Raw genomic sequence first — 27282 nt, 5'->3', positions numbered from 1 at the left:
TTTATTATTGCAGCTCCTTTATTTTCCAACAGTATTATTGCATCCATATTATTTCAGTGTATAACAACCTCTCTCATCACCCTGCTCTGGACAGATGATTTTTGAACAGTGGTATCTTCAGCTTCTTTACTCTGTATAAAAAAACACAGAGATTATTTAGCATAATTTGCTCTTATGCTCTTCTTACTGTGAATGTATAGTTGATATAAAAGGTCTACATAAACCAGTTAAAATACTAGATTTTAGTGATATAAATGAAATGAATAAATGAAACCAAAATTAATAACTTCAGGATTTTTTATACTGTTAATGCGACACATAATCTGAAAAACCCAATTGAAAAAGAATCAAAAATAAGTGCACACACCTTCCTATAGCTGGGAATGTCACTGTATTCAAATTTAACCACCACATTATGCTAGGTAGGAGTCTGTAAAAACCTACTATCATTCAAAGTCCTACAATAAAGATAAGTTGTTCTAGTTGTCTATTCCTGAATCGTCGAATCTTACTGCAAAAGCCATGGTATGCAGTTTCCAATTGATTAGCAGGATCTCATTGTGAAAAGTTGATGGTCAGGCGAAGAGTACAAAACAATTTCCAAGGCATTAGATATATCAGCAACACACTAAAGTTAGTCTTCATCAAGCAGGAAAAAAATATGGTGCAACAGTGACATCACCAATAACTGTATGTTGGCAGAAAATTTAAGAAAACATGAGAAATAAACTGCGCATGGAAGTTACTAAGAAGCCTACAGTGACATTAATAAAGCAGCAGAAACACTGGACAAGTACTTGCCAAAATCTTCATACTGTATGTGGTAGGGTGGTAAGATGAGCCTTTTCTTTTAAAGAAAAACATACCATTTTTCAAAAACACTTTTGTATTCTCCCAAAAGCATGTTGGAAAATGACTCATGCGCCAGTGAAAGCAAGGTTCAACGTTTTAATCATAATTCCAAAAGGACAGTTTGCTGGAAAAACTGATCACTCATCACTAAAATAAGAACATTCAGAGAGATGCATTGTGGTGGGAGCATTATACATCTTTGGGACTATTAAAACTGGGCCCTACGTTAAGGTAAGAAAATTATGGAATAGCACTCAATGTTATCACAAAACCTTAAGGCTTCTGCCAAAAAGCTGAAAAGGAGTTTCATCTATTACCACAATACCAAACCAAGATATACGTCAAAATCAACAAAAGAACAGCTTCATCACATTAAAGTTTTAAAAAAGTCCAGCCAGAGCCCAGACCCAAATCCAACTGAGGATCTGTGAGGCAATCTGAAGAGAACTGTGCACAGGAAATATGGTCACAGTTTTAGAGCATTTTTGCAAAAAAATAGTGGACAAATATTCCCGTGTCAAAATGTGCCATAATAAGAATGAGTGTTGAAATAAAATCAACACAGTATTAGTTAAAAGGTTTGCACATATTTTAAACCCCACCACAAAATAATATTTTTTCTTTTTCAACTTTATGCAAAGTCAGATAAAAAGGGGAAAAGGTTCTGAAAGGAATTTAAAAGCACCTAGCATATTAACAGGGATGTGTATACTTTTTATATGCACTGTAAATACAGCCATGTTTCAGTCTTACCTCTGACACTGAGCACTGTGGAGCATTCAGCTCGTCCTAAGCTATTTTCTGCAACGACGGTATACTCTCCTACGTCTTTGGGACCCACACGAAGGATCAGCAAGGAGCAGACGCCACACGTGTTGGAGATGTAATAGTTGGTATCTGTGTTTATGCTGACATGGCTTCGATACCAAGTGATACGAGGTGTGGGGTTTCCCTTCACTGCACAGCTCATATGGCACTCATAACCTACTGTTGCAGTTTGAGGCTTCAAAAGTACAATGAAGGTTGGAGTGCATCGCAAATCACAGTCCTTACTTCTTGGTTCGATTTTCACAATTTTTTCTGTGGGAAATTACAGATAGTGTTATCCTATTTGTCTTAAAATGCACTAATTTGGACTTTGAGATAACATAAGATAGAAAAACACACCTTTCTTTTTTGCCATTCCCCAGGTTGGGGATTCTGAGGGCGTTGATATACCCATGTCATTTTTGGCGTACACTCGGAAATGGTACTCCCTCCCTTGCAAAATGTTGCAAAGTGTAAACCTATTATTGAAGAGCCTTTCAGCCGCTGTGGTCCATGTGTGGTTAGTGGAGTCCAGTTTGGACACTGTGTAGTGGAGACGATCATCACGCTTCTCATCAGGAGAAGGTTGCCAGATCAAAGTCACAGTCCCAGGAACACTTTCTTCCAGTTCCACTGGTCCAGGAGGCTTTGGATCATCTGGGAACATAGTTCACAGTTTTACTTATATAGCTACATTTGAAAATGTTAAAAACTGACAGAAAAAACCCAAAAAAACCAACAGTTTTACCTGTTACCCTGACCTCCGTACAAAAGGTTTCCTGTCCAACAATATTTTTCACCAAGACAGAGTAGATGCCTGAATCTGAGCGCTCAGAAGTGGGAATCAACAGCTGAGATGCACCATCAGAATTACTGATTGTAACATGCTTCATCACTGGCACATTGTCTTTTAACCATGTAATCTCTGGCCGTGGGGATGCCTGTTTAAAAAAGAAGCACTATTATACAGTGGCTTTCAAAAGTTTTAATTCCCTTGAATCTTTTCCTCTTTTGTCATGTTACAACCACAAACTTCAACACTTTTTATGAGGTTTTTAAGGGATAAACAAACATGAGGTAGAGCATAAGTGTGAAGCATAAGAAAAAGTAAATTTTTTTATGTAAAAAGTGTGGCATGCATTTGTAATTAGCCTATTTACTGTTATATAGCCTAAAGATTAAAGAACACAATAGACTGGGATAAAGTTGTGGAGAAGTTTAAAGCAGCATTAGGTTACAAAACAATATCTAAAGCTTTAAATATATCAGACAACTTGTTAATTCGTCATCCGGAGAAAAGCGCTGCACAAGTGTAAACCTACCAAGACATAGCCATACGCCTAAACTGACCAGCCAGGAAAATAGAGCAATCATCAGAGATGTAGTTAAAAGGCCAATGGTAACTCTGGAGAAACTGCTGAGATCCACATCGCAGACATGAGAATCTGTTGACAGGGAATGTATTAGTTGTGTACTTTACAAATCTGGCGTTTTTAGAAGAGAGGCAAGAAGAAAGCAATTGGTGCAAGAAAGCCATAAGACGTTTGATCTAAAATTTGCCAACAGTCATTTAGGACAGTGTTTTTCAACCCTAGTCCTCAAGGCACACTTTCCTACATGTTTTAGATGTTTCCCTGCTTCAAGACACCTAATTCAGATGATTACAGTCTTTCAAAAGTCTGTTAATCAGTTGCGAATTGAAATCAGGTGTGCTGAAGCAGGGAAACATCTAAAACCTGTAGGGTGGGGTGCCTTGAGGACCAAGGTTGAAAAACACAAAGCAAAGCAAAAGTGCAAGAATGTGCTCTGATTCACACAAAAACTGCACATCACATATACTACACAGTGAAACATGGAGGTTAATAGAGGAAAAGCCCTAAAGAAAACATCCTAAGGCTGGAAAAGGCTGAAGAAGACTTCAGAATGAGGCAATTATTTATCTCCCAAAAGGACAACCATCGTAAACATACAGTCATAGCTACAATGGAATAGTTTACATGAAGGCACATTCATGTGTTAATAGTCAAAGTCCAGACCTAAATTAAATCTGTGAAAAGACTTGACAACTGATTTTGACAGAAACTCTCCGACCAATCTGACTGATTTCGAGCTACTTTGTAAAGAAGAATGAGCAAAACTTTCCATTTCTAGATGCATAAATCTATTAGAGATATTGCCGACAAAACAGCTATAGATGCAGCAAACCATGGTACTACAAAGTAATGACTCAGGGGAGACATACAAATTTTGAAAACTATGTACAGTATTCCGCCTATTTGAAAAGCATGCACATTTATACTTTTTCTTGGTCTATTAAATAAAATTCTCATTAAATACACTGAAGATTAGAGTTGTAACATGACAGAATGTGGAAAAAGAAACAGGTCAATGACTTGAGTAAATCTCACCTCAAAATTGACTCTTATCCGGACAGAGTTCCCTGCTCTCACAACCATGAAACTCTTCATCTTGTTGTTTGTGAACCTTGGTCTTACTTTATTGAGAACAACAAAATTTGTTTTAGTTTAAAGTAGTAAAACTAAAAAGTAATAAGCAAAATTTAAAAGCATCACAATAGTAAGATTATATTGACTGAATGGATAAAAACATGTATAATAAATTATTGCTAGTTGTTGACATACCAGGCAAAGGCATTGCAAATATGTAGTTTGGCAGTTCCTCAGGTGTGCTTTCTCCCCCATCATTCATAGCAATGACTCTCACCCAGTACATATCCATAGACTTCAGGCCCTTCACATTATAGGAAGTCATGATAATAGGGGTGCTGTTACAACGTGACCATTCAATCCAATCTGCCCGCCGGATCTCAACAAAATATCCTTTAGCTTCATCCTGAATGCCTGGTTTGTCCTCAGGTTTAGTCCATGTCACAACCATGTTGGTGTAAGATGTTTCTATCACCTTCAGGCCTGTTACTTTACCAGGAGGCTCTAGACAAATCCAGGTATTATTAATTAGTTCATGGTTAAAATGATTAGTAAGTTGAATACATAATTAGTTTTATCATATTCAGTCTATTTAACATTTTGTAATACATTTGTAAAACTTACTTTTAGGATCCCGTGCAAAAACAAAGTCTGATGCGTTGCTATATTCACCAGCTCCTGAGAGGTTTATGGCACAAACTCTGAACTCATATTCCATACCTTCCACTACATCCCTCACTGCATACTTTGTATCTAGAAGCCATTTCAGAACAAACAAAAATGTCAATTGCTTACATTCTCATACCATTTGCATGTACTGTAAGTAAATAGATATAAATACCTTTTATTATCTCATCTGTTGCGTTCACAACGGTCCAAATATTACTTCCTTGTTTGCGCTTCTCTAAAATATAGCCCAGGAGACGTGACCCTCCATTGCTAGCTGGTAAAGACCATGAAAGGTTGATGCAATCATTAAATGCACTGACTACCTTGGGAGGGGTTGGAGGCCCTGGAAAAGCTGAAGAATTCAGAAACAAAATGGACTTCATTTCATATAAAACATTCCATGCTGAAGCTTTATTTAAAAAAGAAACTGGCAAAATGAGCTACATCTAACTTAAATTGTCTATCTTTCTTTTTAGTATTTTAGAAAATCAACAAATGTATTCAATCATAAACAACAATAATATTGTTTTGGCTTACCAAACTTGCCAGCTTGCATTTCGTCTGTCTCCATCACCTCACTCGTTCCTTCTGAATTTACTGCCCAGATGCGATAACAGTACCTTTGCCCACGATCCACATTTGTGTCCCGGTAGACGGGAATGCCTGGTATTTCACCCATTTTCTTCCAGGTGTTTCGTCCCACTTGCTGACGTTCAAGTATGTAGTTAGTCACTGGTGAACCACCGTCATCCTTTGGAGGCCGCCACTTAAATTCAATGCATGAAGCGGAACTCTCAGTAGCCTCTGCAGGACCCAGGGGAGAGGATGGCTTGTCTGAAACAAAAAAATGTTTCATGAAGCCTCTCAAATATCTCAACTGCTTATATGTAAGGTATAAAACCCGTATTTTTATAAAGGCAAAAGTTAGTTCTGAGACACATCAACATTTTCATTTGCATATTTATCAAAAGGAAGGACCATACTTTAAGAAAACAATGCATTAGTCCAAGAACTTCTAATTGAAAGTACATTCAGAACTTTGAGAGGACGGATGGTCTATCTAACATTCATCGAATGCATTTTGCTGTGAAAAGACAGTTGCGATAAATATAAGCCATATTGCAAAAGTAATGTGTGTATATATATATATATATATATTCACATATATACACATACATATACACACACATATATATATTGTCCTGTTGAAAAATAAATGATGCTCCAACTAAATGCAAACCGGATGGAATAGCATGCCGCTGCAAGATGCTGTGGTAGCCATGCTGGTTCAGTATGCCTTCAATTTGGAATAAATCCCCAACTGTGTCACCAGCAAAGCACCTCCACACCATCACACCTCCTCCTCCATGCTTCACGGTGGGAACCAGGCATATAGAGTCCATCCGTTCACCTCCTCTGTGTCGCACAAAGACACGATAGTTGGAACCAAAGATGTCAAACTTGGGCTCATCAGACCAAAGCACATATTTCCACTGGTCTAATGTCCATTTCTTGTGTTCTTTAGCCCAAACAAGTCTCTTCTGCTTGTTGCCTGTCCTCAGGAGTTGTTTCCTTGCGGCTATTTTACCATGAAGGCCTGATTCACACAGTCTCCTCTTAACAGTTGTTCTACAGATGTGTCTGCTGCTAGAACTCTGTGTGGCATTGACCTGTTCTCTAATCTGAGCTGCTGTTAACCTGCGATTTCTGAGGCTGGTGACTCGGATGAACTTAACGTCCGCAGCAGAGGTGACTCTTGGTTTTCCTTTCCTGGGGCGGTCCTCATGTGAGCCAGTTTCTTTGTAGCGCTTGATGGTTTTTGAGACTGCACTTGGGGACCTTTCAAAGTTTTCCCAGTTGTTCGGACTGACTGACCTTCATTTCTTAAAGTAATGATGGCCACTCGTTTTTCTTTACTTAGCTGCTTTTTTCTTGCCATAATACAAATTCTAACAGTCTATTCAGCTGTGTACTGTATCCACCTCCTGCACAACACAACTGATGGTCCCAACCCCATTTATAAGGCTTGAAATCCCACTTATTAAACCTGACAGGGCACACCTGTGAAGTGAAAACTATTTCAGGTGACTACCTCTTGCAGCTCATCAACAGAATGCCAAGAGTGTGCTAATAGGTTTTCGATATGTCTAACAGGAGTGCCAATATTTGTATAGGGCGCTGTAGAGATTAGAAGCCTACAGGGTAGCAGAATATTAAAATAGCTTATAAATTGATTGGCTTGTTTTCTCCCATGAAACTCTGTGAGATCTCTCTTTTGGTTTTGTAAGGGAATAGCACCAAAGACAGAAGCAAAGAGTTTTGTGAGCTGTACTCACTGTCTGATGACTGTTGCCCTCATATCTATAATCTGCCTGATATTAAAAAAGCAGACCCACCTTTTAATTTCTGCACTGTTGTCAGTCACTCACCAAGCACAATAAGCTGCGATACCGCCTCAGTAAAGCCATGGTCATTCTTTATCTTTATCTTGATCTCTCCAGTGTCCCTTCTCTGGCATCTGCTCAGGAGCAAGCGGGTGTGACTGGTAGATTTTTCTATCTTTATACTGTTGTTATCTTGCAGCTCATCTCCGTCTCGGTACCACTGAACTTTTATAGGTTTGTGGCCAATAAACTGCAGTTTAAAGATGGCGTTGTGTCCCACTTTAACTGTCAAAGGCCGGGTGAAAGCACTGAGGTCTTCTGAGTCAAACCTTGGAGGATCTAAAAGTATCAATGCAGTTTGGATGATTTCATTTCTTTGACATTATTATATTATATATTGTAATGTTTACTTTTTTTCCTTGACAAATACTCAAACCTCTGACGTTGATCATTGCCTCTGTCTTACGACCATCAGCTTCAAAGCGGTATTTCCCACAGTGTTCCTCAGTGCATTTTTTTATCACTAAATTATGGATGGGTCCTTCCATAGTGATGGAAAAATTATCATCTGGGTATATCTGTTAGGGTTCAAAGCAAACAGATAAAATATCTCAACACAGCAATTAAGTTAATTAATTAAGTTATTAATATGAGAAACACTTCAGTGACAACTATTCTGAAGCAAAAAAGAAGATGAATTTGACTTTTATGGCAAACCTTTTTTCCATCTCTGAACCAGACTCCCTCACAGTCCTCACTGCTGAGCTTACATGTTAACTCAGCACTCTCATGGATGATTGCATCAACATCTGACAAACCCCAGATGAACTGAACGCCAGGATCTGAAAACAGCCAAATGTTTCTTTTTAGATAATGCATCTCATAACAAATAAAACTCAAATATATTTTTGTTAATATACATAATTTCTTTCAAGCACATACTGATCATGCATAACATCAGGGACAGGTAAAGTCAGTACCTGATAAAGTCAGGATCTATTCAGCATTACACCTTTAAGTGTGTGGAATATATCAGGGCGATATTTAAATAGACAAACAGCATTAATATATTTCTGCCTCAGGTTCTTAGCAAACATAGACCCCAGATAGTAGATAGTGGTATTTTCAACTACTAAAAAAAAGATAATTATTTCCCCTTAAAAAAACATTTAATTGGAAAAGTTGCTAGTGGTTGACTTCAGCTGTTTTGGCAATGAGTTGTTGTTTCGTAATAAATTTATCACCTAACAACCTCTTTACTTTTAAAACATTTCTATACTACATTAAACAATAAATACATAAAATATACATCAGTCAGTCAGTCAGTCATTTTCTACCGCTTATTCCATAGTGGGTCGTGGGGGAGCTGGTGCCTATCTCCAGCAGTCTATGGGCGAGAGGCAGGGTACACCCTGGACAGATCGCCAGTCCATCGCAGGGCAACACACAAACAACCATGCACACACTCATTCATACACCTAAGGTCAATTTAGAGTGACCAATTAACCTGACAGGAATGTCTTTGGACCGGTGAGAACCCACGCATGCACGGGGAGAACATGCAAACTCCATGCAGAAAGACCCCAGGCCGGGAATCGAACCCAGGACCTTCTTGCTGCAAGGCAACAGTGCTACCACATTTGCAATATTATTGTGCAGCCCTACTAGTTAAGTCAAGTGAAGTTTATTTATATAGCGCTTTTCAGCAACAAGACACTCAAAGCGCTGTACATGAGGAAAAACATTACAATGATACAGAAAATCAAACACAGAAAGACAAATCAAATGACATTAATAATCCTTGGGAGTTTAATGGTAACAGCTGGTTCTACTCCAATCTTTCTAATAGAGGTAATTAGCTCATTAAGTAAAGAATTCATCCTGTGCTAGAAGAAAAATGACAATATTAATCCTTGAGGTCGCTGGTATGAGGCAGTTGTGGTCCCATCATTCAAATAAGCTGGGTCACTGGTATAAAACATTTTTAGTCCAAACTTTTTAAATACTAATAATGTTTGGCTTTCACTGGTATGAAATTATTGTAATACAAACCTTCTAAGAAATCTAAACATCTCTGGTCATTGGTGTAAAAACAGCTTTAGTCAAATTTTAACATGTTAATAATATTTGGCTTTTGCTGGTAATCCTGTTGAGAAATCTGAAAATCTATGAAAAGTAATGAAATCACACATTTAGGTAAAGTAAGATAGGAGGGAATAAATCATATTTTAGAGACTATTCTGAGCAGAATACAGTCTTAAGTAGTACAAAAAAACTTCAGCAGGGGTAAGCAACACATACATAAGTAAAGATTTGGCAAGAGTACTGTGGAATCTCGAGGGTGCGTATGTATAAGGCTGAATGTGTTTGCAAGAATTAGACTGTCAACACTGACAGAAGCACCATTGTCCTTGAGAAGAGAGGGGGACGTTTTATCAATCGACCGCATAGTCCTATTGGCAAACACCTGGTAGGGGAGTGCTGGGGAAGAGTGTCGTGTTTATGTAACATCCAGGAGATATTTTGTCGATAGCCAGTTAGCAGAAGTTGCAAAGGCCACATCGGGGCGCCAGATTTAGAAAAACAATGAATGTTGTGGTTCAGGCAGTTGTGAATTTCCAACTACCTTAAGAGTTTTACTGGTATGTCTCAGTTGCGAATCCAAATAGCCAAATTTCTGGTACTTTCCACAGATCTCGAGCATGCAACTTCTCCAAGGTTATATCCTTTAACCTCTGAGTCCAACCGCTGCCAGGCTGTGATTCTGTTCAAGAATCGTGTCCAGCTTGCGATTCTGCTCTCTTAACATTTCAGTCTGAGTGTTGATCGCTCTACAAACTCCATCCAACATGGCAGGCAGCTTTGGAACGTTTGAACTGCTGTCCACGTTTTGCGAATCATTTGATAAGCCAGGGAACCACCAACTCCAAAAGGCTGAAATCCTGTTATTAAATGTCCAAATATGTACACATTTTCTACATCCGCGACCGACATCGTAGTCAGGCACACAATCTTCCACTGCTGCCAAGAATCCATTGTGTATCCAGAGAAGTATGTCCAGGCTGGACAAGAGGGTTCTCCTTTACCCTGTCTTCCCGTCAAACATTTTTAATCAATTACGTTGAGAGACCAGCTGACCAAATCCATAATTTACAAGTTTGGAGGATATGCAAAGCGAGGCTCTGAGAAAAATACAGACAAAAGCAGAAGCAGGGATCAACAGGGAGGGAGGGAGAGAAAACGCATTTGTCTTCCACCGAGAGCAAGAGAATGGGTAAGTATTTATCAAGAGTGGTCCAAGGAAGAGGCAGTGGTGAACCTACATCTACATAGTCACTGCAGTGTAGTTGTATTACTTTTACCATTGTCAGTGGCAAGCGAAAGAATTGTACAATTTTTGAGTGATTCCTATTTGACATTTAATATGGGAAAAGCATTTACCCCAGTGTTTCTTTTACGGAAATACTTTTGAGCTATTGACTTGGCCTCCAAACCCCAGACTTTAGCACAATCAAGCATTTATGGATATGTTGGAGAAATAACTCCAGGTAATAGAGGTTATATTGCATCTTACAGGACTTAAAATATCCGCTGCAAACATTCTGGTGCTGAATACCTCAGAACACCTTTAGGCGTCTTGTGGAGTCAGTGCCTTGATAGGTCAGGGCTGTTTTGGACCAAAAGGCACACCAACACAGTATTAGACAGTTGGTAATTATATTATACTTAACAGTTTCTTTTCCTGTAAAATGTTGTAAAGTTTGTTTACATTTTAAACAGGATCTTGCAGTAGTTGAAGAAAATATGCTTTCTTGTCAAATGCAGATCTATTAGTTCATTCATGTCAAGGAAAAAAAGTTATTAGACTAGCAATCTCAGTGTTAATCACATTAAGTGGTAAATAATATACAATGATGAAACACAGTGTAAGGGATAAGCAACATGCTGAGTTAACTGTTGGCTGATGAATGGTCCTTAAAACAAACAAAAAAATTCACAGAGAAATAATTGGTTTTAAGTAACTGACTACTCACCAATCACTGAATCTGTAATCAGAGGGACTTGTCTTTTACGTCTTGTATGGTTGGATGAGTTGCTCATATATACAGCCTCGTCACACTCACCATGGTCTTCAGCAAACACACACTTGCCTTTTCACATCACATACAGCATTTTATTTGCATAGTTTTCAATCTATTCAAGCTAATCAATGGAGATAATATAGCTGTACAATACATCTGTAAAAATTTCAAATGTTTTTACTTTATGTAAATTAACATGGCCAATAGATTTTACACGTATCAAGATGTGTACTGCTGCTTAGAGCATATTATCTCCAAAGCTCTGTTGCCTTTAGTCAAAACAACAATTTTATGCTGTAATGTCAAACGTCTTACCATTATGTTATACTTAGCTGTTTATTTTCCTGTAAAATGTTGTAGAGTTTAATTGTTCGAATTAGTTAAAGAAAATTTGTTTTCTTGACCAAATCTATTAGTTCATTCATGTCAAGTAAAAAAAGTCATTAGACTAGCAATCTTTGAAGTGGGTCTAAAACAGGGGAGTCTTAATCACATTTAGTGGTAAATAATATGTAATGATGAAACAGTGTAAGGGATAAGCAACATGCTGAGTTAACAGTTGACTGATGAATGTTCCTCAAAACAAACAAAACATTCACAGATAAACAACTGATTCTAAGTAACTGATTACTCACCAATCACTGAATCTGCAATCAGAGGGACTTGTCTTTTAAGTCTTGTATGGTTGAAAGAGTTGCTCATATTTTCAGCCTCATCACAGTCACCATGGTCTTCAGGAAACACACACTTGCCTTTTCAAATCACAAATACAACATTTTATTTGCAAAGTTTTCAGTCTATTCAAGCTAATCAGTGTGCATATTATAGCCCCACAATACATCTGTAAACATTGCCAAACTTGAAATGTTTTGTCTTTACATTAATAAATTAAACTTTTAACTCATGAAATAATAACGTGTCAAGATGTGTACTGCTGCTTAGAGCGTATTATCTCCACAGATCTGTTACCTTTTATTAAAAAAAACTATTTTATGCTGTAATTTCAAACTTCTTACCATTATCTGCATGTTTTGGCTTCTTGCTTTGCTTTAAACTTCGTTGGTACGTTCCCTGGTCAGCAGAGTCCTCGTTCTCATCACTGTTATTTAGCTCATCATCACTTACTTGTCCATAATCTGTGGGCAAGATCATTGTTTTTAAAGTTTTGAATATGAGAAAAAACTGAATCTGAAGCTTGTGGATGAGAGCATTTTTGGATCATGAATCATGTGAAATTTTGAGAGCTGTTTCCATACCATTGTATGGTAGTCCCTATCAGATCATAGTTTTACAATACACAATGGCATTGGCAATAATAATAATAATAATAATAATAATAATATTCCACTGAGATTACTGTCCATATGAGCAGTCTTGAGAAACCAAATGAGTATTTCCTACAACTCACAGCATTTACAGGCAAAAAACATGTAGGATTTCCTCTAGAGAAAACCAACCACACACTGAGCTCTGTGTTGCGTTCCTCATGCAGGCCTGCTGTCCAAATGCATTGAGGTCTTTAAATACAGGCAACATTGTTGTGTGCCATGCTACTGTAATGGAAATTCTTTTATCAAGTGTTCCAAAGTGTATGACCTTTAGGTTACCTCACTCCTCAGAACATCTGTGTTAGAGGAGGAAGCTGTAAAGCCATTATCAGAAGTTTAATGGTTAAAACCCATCATTTAGGGTGATATCTCAGGAAGAGCCGGAGGGTCTAGGGCCATAAAACACAGACTCATTGAAGTTGAGATAACACTGTCATGTTTGGCATAAATACTGTGTGTAAATGTTGATCGGGGCTCTGCTTCACAGACTAACCTCAGTGACAGCGTCTTCAAACGCTGAATGCCTTTGAATAAAACTTATAAAGACAAAGATTTTCTCTTGTAGTGAGTCGACTTCTCTCACACTTTGATAAGAAAATTCCAAAACAATTTTAGCGTCACGAACAGGATCTAATGTGCCAGAGGAAACCGCAGGAGGGGACACAGACGCCTGGCCAGCCTGGAGACTAAGTGTTCCTCAGTCCACCTCCATTTTACGGAGGGGAGTCCTCATGCCCGCCTGCGGCTTCTGGCCGATTGGATCCGAACTATTTGTCTACAAATATATCTGGGTGAGAAGTTGCTCTGTATGATATAATGTATATTATTTTTTATTACACATTAACCATCATTTCCTAACTAATTAATTAGGTTCCAGAGTTGCGAGAGGGAGGACATCAGCTGAGGGCCAGGTCACCCTGTTAGGAAAACAGGGAGGTTTTTATTGGTAACAATAAGATAAAGCAAAACACAGGGTTTTGCAAATGGTTTTTTGCAATTTTCTACACCTCATAAAGGAGAAAAGCCAGATGGCAGACGTGCCGCTGAACAGGTAAAAAGGAAAAGAAAAATGGTTCTGGAACCTTGAGGCATCAGGGGTGCCTCCTTCTCCAGACTCTGTGATTTATAAAATAATGAAAGGAAAAGGTGGAGATGATTGTGTTAAATGTGCTTTAATTTGGAAGATAAGTTTGGTTTTTCACAGTGTGGAAGTTTGAATGTAAATAAGTTAAATAGTAAAAAAAATAAAATAGTTTAAATAGTTTAAGGTAAAACAGTTGATGGATGGAGATGGGAAAAATAAAAAAACATAAGAAAAAGATTAAAAAGCACAGAGTGCATATATTAAGGGGTTAAAGAGTTAAAACTTTCCTACAGGAAGTTTCGTTTGTCTTAAATATTGCAATCAGCTGGAAAAGAAGGTAAAAGTGAAAAGGGACATTAGAGATGCGAAAAGAAAGTTGTTTTGGAAAGGATTATAGTGCATGTTGTGGAAGGAAGTGACAGGCAAGTGGACAACTGACTGACTGATAATATTTCTGTGTGCAAAATCTGAACCTATACTAAACTTTTTCTTCTGCCTCTCTCACACACACATACACACATATATGGGATTTTAGTGCAACCTCTGCGTTTTTGAGTCTAGATTTAGAAACCTGCCCTTCCCATGGCTACTCCACCAGAGACGCTTCTTCATCATGGCCTGAAAGAGAGAGGGTCTGCCTGCCTGCCTGTCTGCCTGCTTGCTGCAAATCACAGTGTGAGTTTCCACCAAAATGAAACTCAGAAGAAGTCTGTTCCCAAACCCACTGAGATGGACAACGATCCATGCTGTTTGCCAGAGCCAGAAGAGCGAAACACTGGATTTATATTGAAAGCACATCTTATGCGGGCAGAAGAGAAACAGGCCGGAGCAAAGTTTCTTCTTTCTCCCTCCTGGAGAAGTTAAAGTGGACAAGGAAGGATTGAATGTCCCACCAACAGACCCGGGAAGGGCCTGAGTTGTTTTTTGGACTGATAGAGGACTGTGTGCCATGACAGTCTGACTCTGGAGCAATTAAGAAACTGATGGGGGTAACGTACAAACACACACACATTTGCATAAATCTTTTCCTATTTTCTGCAACGAAGAACGCTTATTAACCGCTGCTCATGTGACACGCTTGCTTGATGTTGACAGATATAGCGGGTTAAAATATTATTTTAGGGTTAGAAAAGTATCTTCAAAAGGGTGATAACTTAGTTCATTTGATACTTTCCAGTTAATTCTTTTAGAGAAGCAAGTTCTCTTTCGTCGTGGAATATTCAGGGTCAATTATTCTAGTTATTAAAAGTTATTAAAAAGCAGAGGAAGTTACAACATCTCCAAAACTCAGCAGTAACCATGTGTTTCTATGTCATTCTCAGGACAGATCTCATGAAGGAGCATTTTCAAAACCCATTGCATGATGGGCTTCTCCTTCAGGTATTATTTTCTGTTGTCAGAGTTTGTATCCCATAAATCTAATGGGTAGAGACCTCATTAAAACAGGCTTAGTTTTACTGCAGATGGTCTTCATACAATCTCTGACACAGTACTTACAGTTTGGTGCAGTTTTTGTCCGCAAGTGTTAACTGACGCTTGTGGAAAGTACAAATTCATTGTTTTTCACAGCGGCTGCTGGGAAGAGGTTATATTAAGTTTTTTTTCTTCTCTCTTCTGATTCATGCAGCGTGTTGATTTACGCTGTACCTTATATCAGGTCCTGACAAAAACTATGAAAGGCTTGGTTCTGCAGTTTCTTTTTTCTCCCTTTGGAGAAGGAAAGAGAAACCTAATCAGTTCCGTGCTGCACAGAAATATTGAAACAGTAGTTATTTTCTAAGATATCACCAGCTAAAACTTTTAAAACTTTTGAGAGTAATTGGTTTTGTTAAACAAATTTTCCTTGGTAAAACAAACCTTTAAAATGAGAATGAAAAAGAAAATTGGGTTATTTTTGAAGGCAAGAAAGATTCTGATTGGACAGTGGTACCACACAAAAATTAAACTAATCTCATGTTTTCTAAAAGACTCTGCATAGAAAAGGCCTTCAGAACTGTGGCGTTATTTCCCACCACAGTACCAAGTTTTTTAAGCATGCTTTTTCTTTATTTTAAAACAGATCTGGTTTTTGTTTTGTTTTGTTTTTGGCTTTTTAGCATAATGCTTGTCTGAAGCTTCTTATGAACTGGGTTAGGAGCAAATATGATCTGAGGTAAATTAGGAGCTGTGAACTAATAATTTTAAATCTGATTATTGTCCAAGCAGAAATAATACACTAACAGGTCTGGGGATATTAGCCAATCCTTCAATCTCTACAGAGAGCTAACATCATTGTTCAATGTAGTAGTACTCAACCTGTGGTTCCTGGACTCCTGAAGCCTGTAAGCCATAGATTTTGGGTCCATAAAATTATAATACTTAATTAAAGGTAGACTGATTACCTATTAAAACAGATCTAAGCCAATGTTGGGTTCCAGTCATTTGGTGGCTTTGAAATGCAATAATACTCAAAATTTCTACTCTGGGGAACACAGATTGGAGTTGAAGAGTTTTGTTTTGGAACCAAGGTTAGGATTTTTTTAGCGGAATAAAGACATGTAAAATCCTTTATTTTAGGAAAAAAAAGACAAAAGAAATAAAGGTCCTCTCAACACTAAAGAGGATGGTCAGCTTAAACTCCAGTTTCCTTGTTTGATTTCTTAGGGTTTAAAGATTAAAAGAATACCTAAGAGTACAAAGGTACACAAGGTAATTTCAGATTACTAAGAGATAAAATATTGGAACATTTATCAGCATTTGGATTGTAAAAGAGGGGTTCTAGTAATACGTTTCTCCCCAACTCTCAAAATTTAAATAGCCAAATTAAGGAAAATTATGTGTCCTCCCTTTGAAACACTATGTGGGAAAAAGTCCAGTTTGGAGTCAAGCTTCTTATCTTAATTTCTGATTAAGTCAAACACTGCAGTTTTTGTTTTGTTTGGGTATACCATAAAAATGTCAACGCTGGCTTAAAATACTTCTTTGCATTGCATTGCACATAACCTTTCTCTGGATGATGGACTGGCGACGTCTGCAACAGAAAGACAGTCAAACATGCGCCATGATGCTTATTCTCCTTAATTTCTTAACATTTGGTGGCTACTAGGCGCTCCTTTGCCTGGACAGCAAGGGTCAGCCAAATTCTTTTCTCCCACTTTGACACCGAAACTGACTCTGAAGAGGAAATCTCGGATGCTTTTATCTAACTTTCATGTTTATTGATTGATATTTATCATTATGGTATTATTACAAATTTGAAATGTGTTCATTTCCACCGTTGTTTAGTTGGACTATGGAAGCCCAACTTCCAGCAGGTTAGAGTTCTAAACATATTTCCAGAGGAGCTTCCTACGACCACTCACCTGTACCAGACTGGTAACAGGGCAGCTTGAAGCGCAGAAGCCACTCAGGAGAGGCAGCAGGATTTTTGAGTTTTGTTTATGATTTGTTTTCTTTGAGAAAAAAAACTGTTTGCTTTCAGTACCAGAAGAAAGGACATTCCACTTCAAGGTCACGAAGCAGCTACATGGAAGATGTTCTGTTCTGATGCTAATGATTGATATTGCTAGTATTTTATTACTCTTGTGTTCATTTGGGCAAAGGTACAGCAAAGATAATTTGTGGCTAATCTGAGTAATTACACCAATAATACTCATCAGCTGATTCGAAGATCAATTTTCTGACTACTATGATCATGCTGATAATGTCTGGTGGCAACTGATGCATCAAACCGTGAGGAAGATAAGAAATGATAGTTGCTATGTTTGTTGTTTGATTCCACATGCTATTAATGATCAACCATTTTTAGTACCTGTTCCTATTCTAACTATTTTCTTTCCAGATAGGCAACATAACCAGCTGGTGGAGGTTGTTTTTCCTTGGGTGAGGAATTATATTGTAAGGCAAAGCAAAAATGTTAGTAGATATTCTAGTGAGACTAATTTAATATGTGCTACTACAGGAATTCTTTATTGATTTTGGGGTAATAGGAATCAATAAGATATCCAGATATAGGTAAAGATATTTGTATCGCACAGGAGGAAAACACATCTTATTTTCTTGGAAAGACAGAAGGTTGCAAAACTATTATATCTGTTTCATGTGCTTTAATCAACAGACATAAATTTGAGTCATGTCCTATCAGAACTGCTGCTTATACTATTTCAAGATCTTTGGTCCCAGATCCCTTTGTGTTAACTCTTAATCTTACAGCCTTACCGAATGGAAGTAAGTTGTATGGCCAGGCAGGTAAATTAACCAGGGTTCTTGGTACTTTTCCTAGTAGAGATGGGAACTCATGTCCTAAGAACATGGGTTGGATGTGTGGAAATAGATCATATCTGTATCTGCCTGCTAATTGGTCTGGAGTATGTTATCTAGCTCACTTACCTCCTACAGTCACAACGTATACTTCAATCAGCCCATTATTAGAGAGGAAGGTTTTGCTGTTCTGAACAAGGAGCAGCAAGCTCTTAGAACGATGAGTTTGCAAAGTAGAATGGCTTTGGATTATCTGTTAGCTGAGAGGGGTGATGGTTTTGAAGAATTTTCCTTTAGTTGTGATTATCTTGTAATCAGAAGAAAGGAGTTGTAATGGAAATTCTTGCAGTAAGTGTTCCAAAGTGTATGACCTTTAGGTTACCTCACTCCTCAGAACATCTGTGTTAGAGGAGGAAGCTGTAAAGCCATTATCAGAAGTTTAATGGTTAAAACCCATCATTTAGGGTGATGCCTCAGGAAGAGCAGGAGGGTCTAGGGCCATAAAACACAGACTCTTTGAAGTTGAGATAACACTGTCATGTTTGCCATAAATACTGTGTGTAAATGTTGATCGGGGCTCTGCTTCACTGACTAACCTCAGTGACAGCGTCTTCAAACGCTGAATGCCTTTGAATAAAACGTATAAAGACAAAGTCCGGATTTTCTCTTGTTGTGAGTCAACTTCTCTCACACTTTGATAAGAAAATTCCACTACACTATTATCTGCATTAGATTCTACTGATCAACATATTTCTCAGGTCAGATGGACAGTTGAAGATGATACAATATCAAATGCCCCATTCTGTGTTTGGACCTTTCAGTTGATCACAAGGTGTAACACACACTTATAGTTGAGGAAAAGGAGGATCTGAAAGAGGCTTTTGAGATTATCTTTAAAAAGTACTAAATTATAAATAACATTTGTTTCAGTTTTTCAGGTGTTATTGTTCCCCAAAGGCTGATGCTCATCTTTAAATTAAGTAGGGACAGACACAAGATCTGTAATAAAACAAGTGAATTACAAATAAAAGGCAATGAGGAAAAGTAATAATGATTTTATAAAACTTCAGTAAAAACTAGCTGCAGCAATAAATACTGTTTTATCTTTTCAGTGTGCTGTGCACCTTGTCTGTGCATTCCTTACAGATGACAACATTTTTGTAAGTGCAGTCAGAATAATCTTGTCTTACCTGATGCCTGTTCTTTCCAGTGGACATTCTTTGTTTTCTTTTGAGTTGTTGCTGACTTATTAAAATTCTGTTTTCCTCTGAACTGATTCAATTGTTGGACAACATCATCTGTGAATTATGGACAGACACAGACCCATGATATGACAGCATATTTTTGGATGTTAGCAGAAATGCATTTTAGGGGACAATGTCATCTTTGAAAAGGCGAGCAGTTGTACTTTCTATGAGCTGTTTCTCACTGATTGCATCACACTCTGCTTCTTGATCTTGCTGTACATGTATGGAATCAGTCTCAGGTTCAGCATCCTGGCCCTCCTCTGAGAGTTCTCCCTCAATAGGATCTAATGAATATTAAACAAGTTACTTATTAAAATTATTTAAAGTATCAATTAGTGATTCTCAAAACAATTAAATGCATTTCTGTTTTCTGTGGTGTTATTGACAGATTATTCAAGCCCTTCTGGTTTACTCCTGCATAATTTAAGTAAACTATTCTGCAAGTACACAGAGTAATTGTTCTCTTTTTGAGCATAAAAAAAAAAAAAAACTCTTGACTAAGCCCTCTAAAAGCTAAATATCCTTGAATTTATCCCAGTAAAGTGAACAAACTCAATACTTTATGTTTTTATCCTGAACAGCATTTTTAACAACAGTAGTTTTAAAAGGTTGTGGAACTGGATTTTTCAGGTTAAAAACAAACTTTACCTGTCATTGTGTTACAACCAACTAGACCTTTGGTGGGTTTTTTCTTCTTCAGGTCACCTGCTCTCAGTTGCTGTCCTGCTTCTGTCACACACCCAGAATCCTCAAATGTTGTTGCAGTGCCATCCTTGGTGTTTTTCCTATGTATTTTACTTTTTTTATCACTTCCACCATAGTCGGCTCGACCAGTTAACATTTCTTCTTTTTGTTTTTCTGCTTCTGTGTATGTTCCTTTGACAGCTTTTAAAATCTTCTCCATTTCTTCTTGGATTTTTATTTGCCGCTCTTTGGCCACTTTCTCCAGGTCAGTCTGAGCTCCTGCAGCTGTTGCCGATTTGCGGATAGTTTTCCTACCACCAGCTGGAGGGTTGCACTGATCTTTAAGCATATGAAGTACAACAAACACTTTACACATTTTAAACAATCACCTACCACATCACCATGGCATGTGTTAATGGACTGTATTGTACCTTCCACCACAAGCCATGCACTGCAGGAAGTAATTCCTGCTATAGCAGAATAGATTCCTTTGTCCAGTTTAGAGCAGTCCCTAATGAGAAGCCGGTGGATGAGCTTGTTGTCAGACAGAGTTATATTGTATTTCTCCCCATCTTCCAGGACGATACCTTTTCTCATCCATGTAATCTTAGGTAGAGGGTGTGTCAGCACACACTCAAAGAGCGCATCATCATTTTCTTCAGCTTTTATCTCTTGAATCTTGATCACAAAATCCACATTAGAAACTAGAGGGGAAATGGCATATTAAAAATGTAACCCTTTCAGTTTAAACTGCTACATGTATCACCAGTAAATAATGGTCTGTGTTTACAATTAGTCTATGCAAGAGAGCAACTGCATATTTGTTTAATTCTCAAAAGTTTCAAACTCATTTTGTTTTATAACTTACGTTTGAATTCTTTAAGGAGCAGGTCCCTGTCAGCATTTACTTGACTTAGCTGTCTATTGTGGCAGTTAGCCTCTCCAACATCCCCTATAGACATCGCTGAGTCATTTTGCACAAGGCCTTCAATTCTCATGAAGTTTTTCCTTCCAAGACTCTGTATACCCTGTTCTTCTGCATCCACATTGAAGGAAATTACACCATCCTGATCAGTGCAGAGGCACAGAGGAGTTAAAAAAGGTTGTTCAGCATTTAAACAGAAATTCCCACCTAACATTCACATATTAACATCTTAAAACATAACACTGAATTGATATAGGAATCAGAGAGACCCTGCAAGAGACTTGGATAATATCCATTCAGTGACCACGTTATTTTTTTCATTTTGTATTATTAATTTTATGTTTTTAATTATTATTGTTTTGACTGAACGTCAGACTGCCTGGTGAGACAATATCCTTCATATGATGCCACCAGTCATGCCCTCTGGTACATGTCATGTAAGTTTCTTATGCATCAGATGAATGAATTAATTAATGAATGGCTTTGTTTTCACTGAATGGTTAGCATAGATTGGTATGCACACAAAAACATTAATTGAGGGGAAAAAATAAAAACAATAAAAAAACTGATAATAAGTGACACCAGACCTTCTCAAAGGTATTACAACAGTTATTAATAGGGAGGGATTTGGGGGGGTCAGTTCAGTTAATGATTAGCTGTTAGATAGAAACTGTTTCACTGTTTAAAGGTACGGCATTTCAGGGATCTACACTATCTTCTAAAAAGCAGAAATAGAAATAGATGGTGTAAAGGGTGTTTCTTTCCTGCTTTTAATAATCTGCTGCAGCAGTCAGCCTTTCATGAAGTCAGGGGAGAACAATGATTTTCTTTTATGTGTTAACCACCCTCTGGAAAGCTACTCTGTCAACCACTGATACATACTCATCTCTGGTCATGCATGGGTCCCAAATTACATCCAAATCGGACCATTACTTCTGTTGCTTAACTGGGTGCTTAACTTTTCTCCAGTGTGAGTTTAATTGAAAGTCGACAGCTGTGGCGGCAGCAGAGATTTTGTTGACTGTGTAAAGTCGCTCGGAGGTTGAGCACTGAAATTGTTTTTTGGCATTGTGGTTTTTACAACATGGTGCAATAAATTTTAACTGAAAATGTATTGTAATTCATTAATATTGTTACATGTTGGTAAAATAATAGATGTATTATAGGATGATACAACAAATAAAAACGTGGGGTTTTATACCTTGTGTTTGTTTTTTTCTGTCTGTTTCTTTTTCTCTTCAAGCTTTTTGAGGACCATGTTTAAGTCTGCAACACCGTACGCAGAACAGATGCTCTCGTAGTCTCTTTTGTCAGCACTTAGCATTGCATTCCAGAAAGTTTCATCATTCTCTCCACCGGGTGTCTGTACTTTACTAAAGTATTGGCAAAAATTAAATGCTATATATTGAAAAACACTAAGTGATATGACACCATATTCCTGCAGAAATGCTTAGAGTGTGTTGCTTAAAATGCTTACCTTTTCTTTAGCAGCTTTCTGAAATCTTCAGGGTTTGTTGAGCCTGGACAGAAAAAAAAACAAAACAAAAAAAACATCTACAGTTTGTATTCTTCTACATCTTATATTTTAAGTTCTTCTACTACTGCATCAAAAATCTATACTTGTGCAATAAATAAAGACTTTGCCCCCTTATAGATTTATTCTATTTTTGCTTTTATTGTTTGATGATTTGAATGTTTCAAATCATCAAACATCGTTTAATATTTGACAAAGTAAAAAATGCTTTTTGAAACAGTATTTTAGTTATAACTTAACTGTGGGTAACCAAATTTCTTTTGATTTTAATTATACTATCCACACCCAGGTTTGATTACTGCTACCTGTACAAGCAGGAATTCATGTAAATAAAGCCTGTCAGGCAAAATGAGGTAGGCTAAAACACACATTATGTCTCCATGTAGAGAAACATTTGAATGCCAAAAAAACCGAAATAAAAAAACCCAATTTTTTTTGGAGTGGCCTAGTTAAAGTTTGCTTTGGTATTACTTTAAACAGGCTGTTCATACTTGAAAACCCTACACTCTGACTAAATTAAAACAATTCTCCAAAGAAGAGTGAGCAATCTAAAAGAACTAACTTCAAATTATCATATATGCCTGGCAGCATTTGTTGACAAATAAGGGTGGCACAACAAATTATTAGGTTTAGGTTTAGGGGGCAAGTGCTTTTGTTGTTTTGATTTGGATAGCTTTTTTCCTGTAATAAATCAAATTCATCACTTCAATACTGCTTTTTGTATTTACTCAGATTAACAGGATTACCAGTTATACTTGTTACTTTTATGTGTGCAAACGATGCTGGGATAATTTGTTATTTTGAAAGGAAGAAAACAATAAATTCATGCACTGTCTATTTAATGTACTGGTGCCATTGTTTGGTGCTAAGATGCCAATCGATACACAGAGATCACACATCTGATCGTTTAGATATAAAGAGTAAAATCAATTAATATCATTATTTGTCACTCTGACTAATTAGTCTGTGCATTATTACATTGTAAAATGCAAATTACTGAAGCTTATAGCTGAAGATAGTCAAGATAGTCATACACTTCTTCATTAGTAGCTTTTGCATCCACAGTGAAGGTTTTGATGCTGCAAGCTGCTAAAATGCTATCACGGGTGAGTTAATCTGCATAAAGTAAGGCAAAGAGTTATACTGTCACTTTATTGTGCACGTAGGACAGTTTACAATTAAAAGTGACAATTACTTTTGAAAAGGTCTTACCATCAATAACGTTTAATGTTGTGGTGCAGACAGCTTTCCCATATTCATTCACAGCATAGCATTTGTATGTATCAGCCTCTGCTGCAGACAATTTATGAATCTGAAAATAATTATAGACACTGGGGAGTTTTTCTGCATTTCAGCTGTATGTTTAGTTTTGTATTAAACCATGTTTGCAACAAATTCATGTGGTTACCTCTAGTATGTGTTCTCCTGTCGATTCATCATATTTCCTTTGAAACTTTTCCTTGTCTGCTAGATTTCCTTTAGCTCTTCTCCATGAAACATCTGGTTTTGGGTCCCCTGTCACCACAGCCTTGAAAACAACTAGATTTCCTAAAAGAAAACATTTTAGAGGGATTTCATTTGTTGTAGTTTTAATTTCAACTTTGTTTGGGTTATAACTGAACGCATACTTATAAAATGCATTGAGTTAACCATATTGTCTTTTTTTCTTTTGTTTGTTTGCATGCATGATTTTGTTTAGCGTGAATAAGCAGTTGATGAAACACATGTTTTAAGAAACATAAAGAAACCAACCTTCCTTGACACTAACTGGCATGGGTTTGCACTGGATGTCTGGAGTGCTTTTACCCTCAGGCAAAGTTGCTGTATACTGTGTAATCATCACCCCGGGGGTCTTGGATCTTCTCCGGATTGCAACTGAATGAAGTCGAAGGAATATTAAGTGGATTATAAAACAATAAGTGTTTCAAGAAATCCATAATCCAGTCAACCTCCTTTCATTTTAGATGATAAAGAATAAAGACTGTTCTTTATTTGTTTGCTTGCTTTTCTTGGCAGTAAATTGGAAGTCCAGAAACAGTTCCAATTTACTGCCAGTAGATGGCAGAAAACATGTTAGCAATGATGTTTTGAGTCTACTGACAATGGACTACAAATCTGTAGCAGCTAAACAAATCTAGTTATAAATAATCACAATATTAAAATCTAACTATACTGTGTATGAACAATTTTGCATGCAGCTTCATGCTTACTTTTCCATGCTATATATTATGTCAATGCATTACTCATTAATGCTAAACAGGATATGATATGTTTCAAGATGCCTTTCATTTGAGAAAATTGAAATGTCATCACTAGTAGTTCAGGTCAAAACCAAGAAAACGTTTTAATGTAAACTTTGAAAACTACTCATTTATGTTGTCATTTTAGATTTATGTTAGACTTCTATAAATTATAAGTACATTTCTAGAGAATATTTAACATCTTTTGGTTTGCAGCATCCTTTTTAGTTTCTGAAAGGCTAAAAACTTAAATTCCTGAAGATTTCCAAGACATGTAATCATTTTAGAAAGCAAAGTGGATCTGGCCTTATATGTTTTCTTCATAAAATGCTTGCTGACAGATACAGATCATTTTCTCTCACTTTTTGTCATTTTATCTTAGCCTATTTGTTATATGCTGCAGGAAAAGTTCAAATTAGTTGTGCTAATTTGCTCAAACATTATAAAATTATCTGATCATCAGTTTGACTTTGTGAATCTACCTGCTGTTTTTATTTCTCTACTTTATTTTTGTATAGCATGCACAACAAGATGAGACACAAAAACAAGTGAAACATATATAACAAAACATTAGGGGTATAAAGCTGAACATGTGTGTATAGTTAGTATGTGTTACAATGAGTTTGTGAGTATGTTGTATAAGTGGATGTAGGACTCCAGTCATGCCTGAAAATATTTTTTGGATAACATGGCCTTATCAAGCTGCGGGTGTATATTTCTGTCTTTGTCATGACCAACAATCTGGGGATCAGAGATGGCAAGGGAAAAAACAGTAGGACTACTCTTTCATGTTTTCTAGTTCAACACTTTAGCAAACACAAATAATTTAAAGCAATGACAGGTAATAAGCAGACAGTGTATTTAGTAACACACGATGTTCACACAATGACTGTGGCACAAAACGTTAGTTTATTAAAACCAAAACTAAAACCACACATCCACCAGAAAATATAATGGCTAATTCATTTTACCAGACTTGCTGCCAGACACCTCATTAAAATGTAGAATGTACTGGTGAACCAGGGAGAAACCTGATAAATAAATATAGAATGCATCATATCATCAGAATATTGTGGCTGATATATAAGACACATGATGTGCTATTTTTTCTGTCAGACATCACTATTTCTGTAATCTGTGTGTTCATCTGTATTAAATGTAACCGTCACTTTATAAACTTTCTTTGACAATATTTCTTTGCATCAGACTAAATGCGCTGAAGATGTCTAGAAGGACCCTGGAACAAATGAACATTAATAAAAAGGAAATGAAGTACTGTACATGATGTCCTGGTGGCTAACTGGCTCGAGTTCTGCCCTCTTGTCCACATCTTGGCAAGATGTAAAAAAGCAAAGCAAAAGGCGATCTGCATACAGAAAGAGATCAGTATCATTAGACATAATGAATTTAAGATAATACAGGTTTTGTCGTTCAATATTATCTTAACTCTGTGTTCATTTTTCCAACTCTTACATTTTTGTTGTATTGTTAAGTTTCACATTTACTAGTAAATATACAACATATTTACACTGCAGAATAATGCTGCAGATACTTTAAAGGCAGTATCCTCTTGACTTTTTACAGAGATTGTGGGCATTTTTGAAATTTGTCTTCTATTCTAGAGTGCTGAGTCTCCAATCCATAGTTGCACAAAGCAGCAGAGTGGCTTAGATGAAGGTTTGCCTGGTCTTCCTGCTATATTGATCCTTTTAACTAACCAACATTTATGAAAGTTAAAATCCATACCCCCTCTACCCCAACCATTTCTCTTGAATAACAATGTCTTAACTGTGTACTGATAAATTCAAATAGCAATGTCTTAACTGTGTACTGATAAATTCAAATAGCAATGTCTTAACTGTGTACTGATAAATTCAAATAGCAATGTCTTAACTGTGTACTGATAAATTCAAATAGCAATGTCTTAACTGTGTACTGATAAATTCAAATAGCAATGTCTTAACTGTGTACTGATAAATTGATGCAGTCTGTCCATTGTGCTAAAAATGGAAGATGAATTTGGGACTGCACATTATTGCCATCATCCTCATCCTCTTTGTACTGTACTTTATGCTTCTCAATGTTTATTTATTTTTTTCTAAACTAAATTTTATATACATGAAAACAAATGATTAAATGGTTATGATGATTACGATTAGAAAATCATAAGAATCATAAGAATTATATTGGCAGATATATTGATATCAGTCACAATAAATCCATGTTTTACTCACCCCTTTCTTTCTCATCTTGCTTCCAAATCTCTCTGTGACAATTTACACTTTGGGCACTATAATATGTGCCATGTTTGGGCATGTACTGCAGTGAGACTCCTTCTGAAAATAAATGGTCTGATCTTCACTAATAACACTTTGGTATTGGAGGTAAATATCCTACTTACTTCCCCTTAATATATTAACATACTAAGTGATAAATACTATTAAATAAGATAACTATAGGAGGAAATTTTTATTTTCATGACTGAGTTGTTTTGCATTTAATTAAACAGAACAAAATAGTCAATTTTTAAGTAGAAACCTCAGAATCTTGTTTCAGGCATTCAGTAAACCTTCTGTCTTCAATGTAATCCACCTGGATATCGCAATATATTTACACATAAACAAACAGAGAAAAGTGACTCACCTGTCTTCAGCTCTGTGCTCACACCGTCTCAGACAGGTTGATTGTTGTGGTATAAACCTGCTGCCTCTTAGGTTTTACTGGATAATAAAACCTTTGGGTAGATGTTTCTGGTTTGAC

General features: G+C 36.9%; 1 protein-coding gene across 1 annotated transcript; it reads right to left on the bottom strand.

Moving 5' to 3' along the window:
• Positions 1–27282, bottom strand: LOC124872998 (immunoglobulin-like and fibronectin type III domain-containing protein 1). Its single transcript, XM_047373459.1, has 27 exons — positions 27166–27282; positions 25804–25888; positions 25494–25553; positions 24035–24157; positions 23691–23830; positions 23495–23594; positions 22226–22268; positions 21950–22121; positions 20692–20890; positions 20255–20527; positions 19788–20162; positions 19301–19423; positions 19083–19190; positions 12258–12377; positions 11877–11993; positions 7877–8001; positions 7596–7737; positions 7205–7498; positions 5313–5609; positions 4948–5127; positions 4731–4859; positions 4302–4610; positions 4068–4153; positions 2408–2600; positions 2020–2316; positions 1606–1932; positions 1–131 (listed from the first exon to the last, which is right to left on the bottom strand). The coding sequence occupies exons 2-27, from the start codon at positions 25850–25852 to the stop codon at positions 127–129; spliced, it is 4386 nt and encodes a 1461-aa protein (XP_047229415.1). The 5' UTR covers positions 25853–25888; positions 27166–27282; the 3' UTR covers positions 1–126.

The sequence above is a fragment of the Girardinichthys multiradiatus genome, chromosome 1 (genome assembly GCF_021462225.1).
Source record: "Girardinichthys multiradiatus isolate DD_20200921_A chromosome 1, DD_fGirMul_XY1, whole genome shotgun sequence".
Lineage (NCBI taxonomy): Eukaryota > Metazoa > Chordata > Actinopteri > Cyprinodontiformes > Goodeidae > Girardinichthys > Girardinichthys multiradiatus.
This window is presented reverse-complemented; position numbering and strand designations above follow the sequence as displayed.

Bases quoted from the DNA above. Each gene is read 5' to 3' on its own strand.
- LOC124872998 (XM_047373459.1), bottom strand. From the start codon at position 25,852: ATGTGGACAAGAGGGCAGAACTCGAGCCAGTTAGCCACCAGGACATCA. The intron at 5,610-7,204 runs GTGAGTGACTGA...TTTTTGTTTCAG, and splicing joins ATCGCAGCTTATTGTGCTTG to ACAAGCCATCCTCTCCCCTG. The intron at 1,933-2,019 runs GTGTGTTTTTCT...AATTTCCCACAG, and splicing joins GGGAATGGCAAAAAAGAAAG to AAAAAATTGTGAAAATCGAA.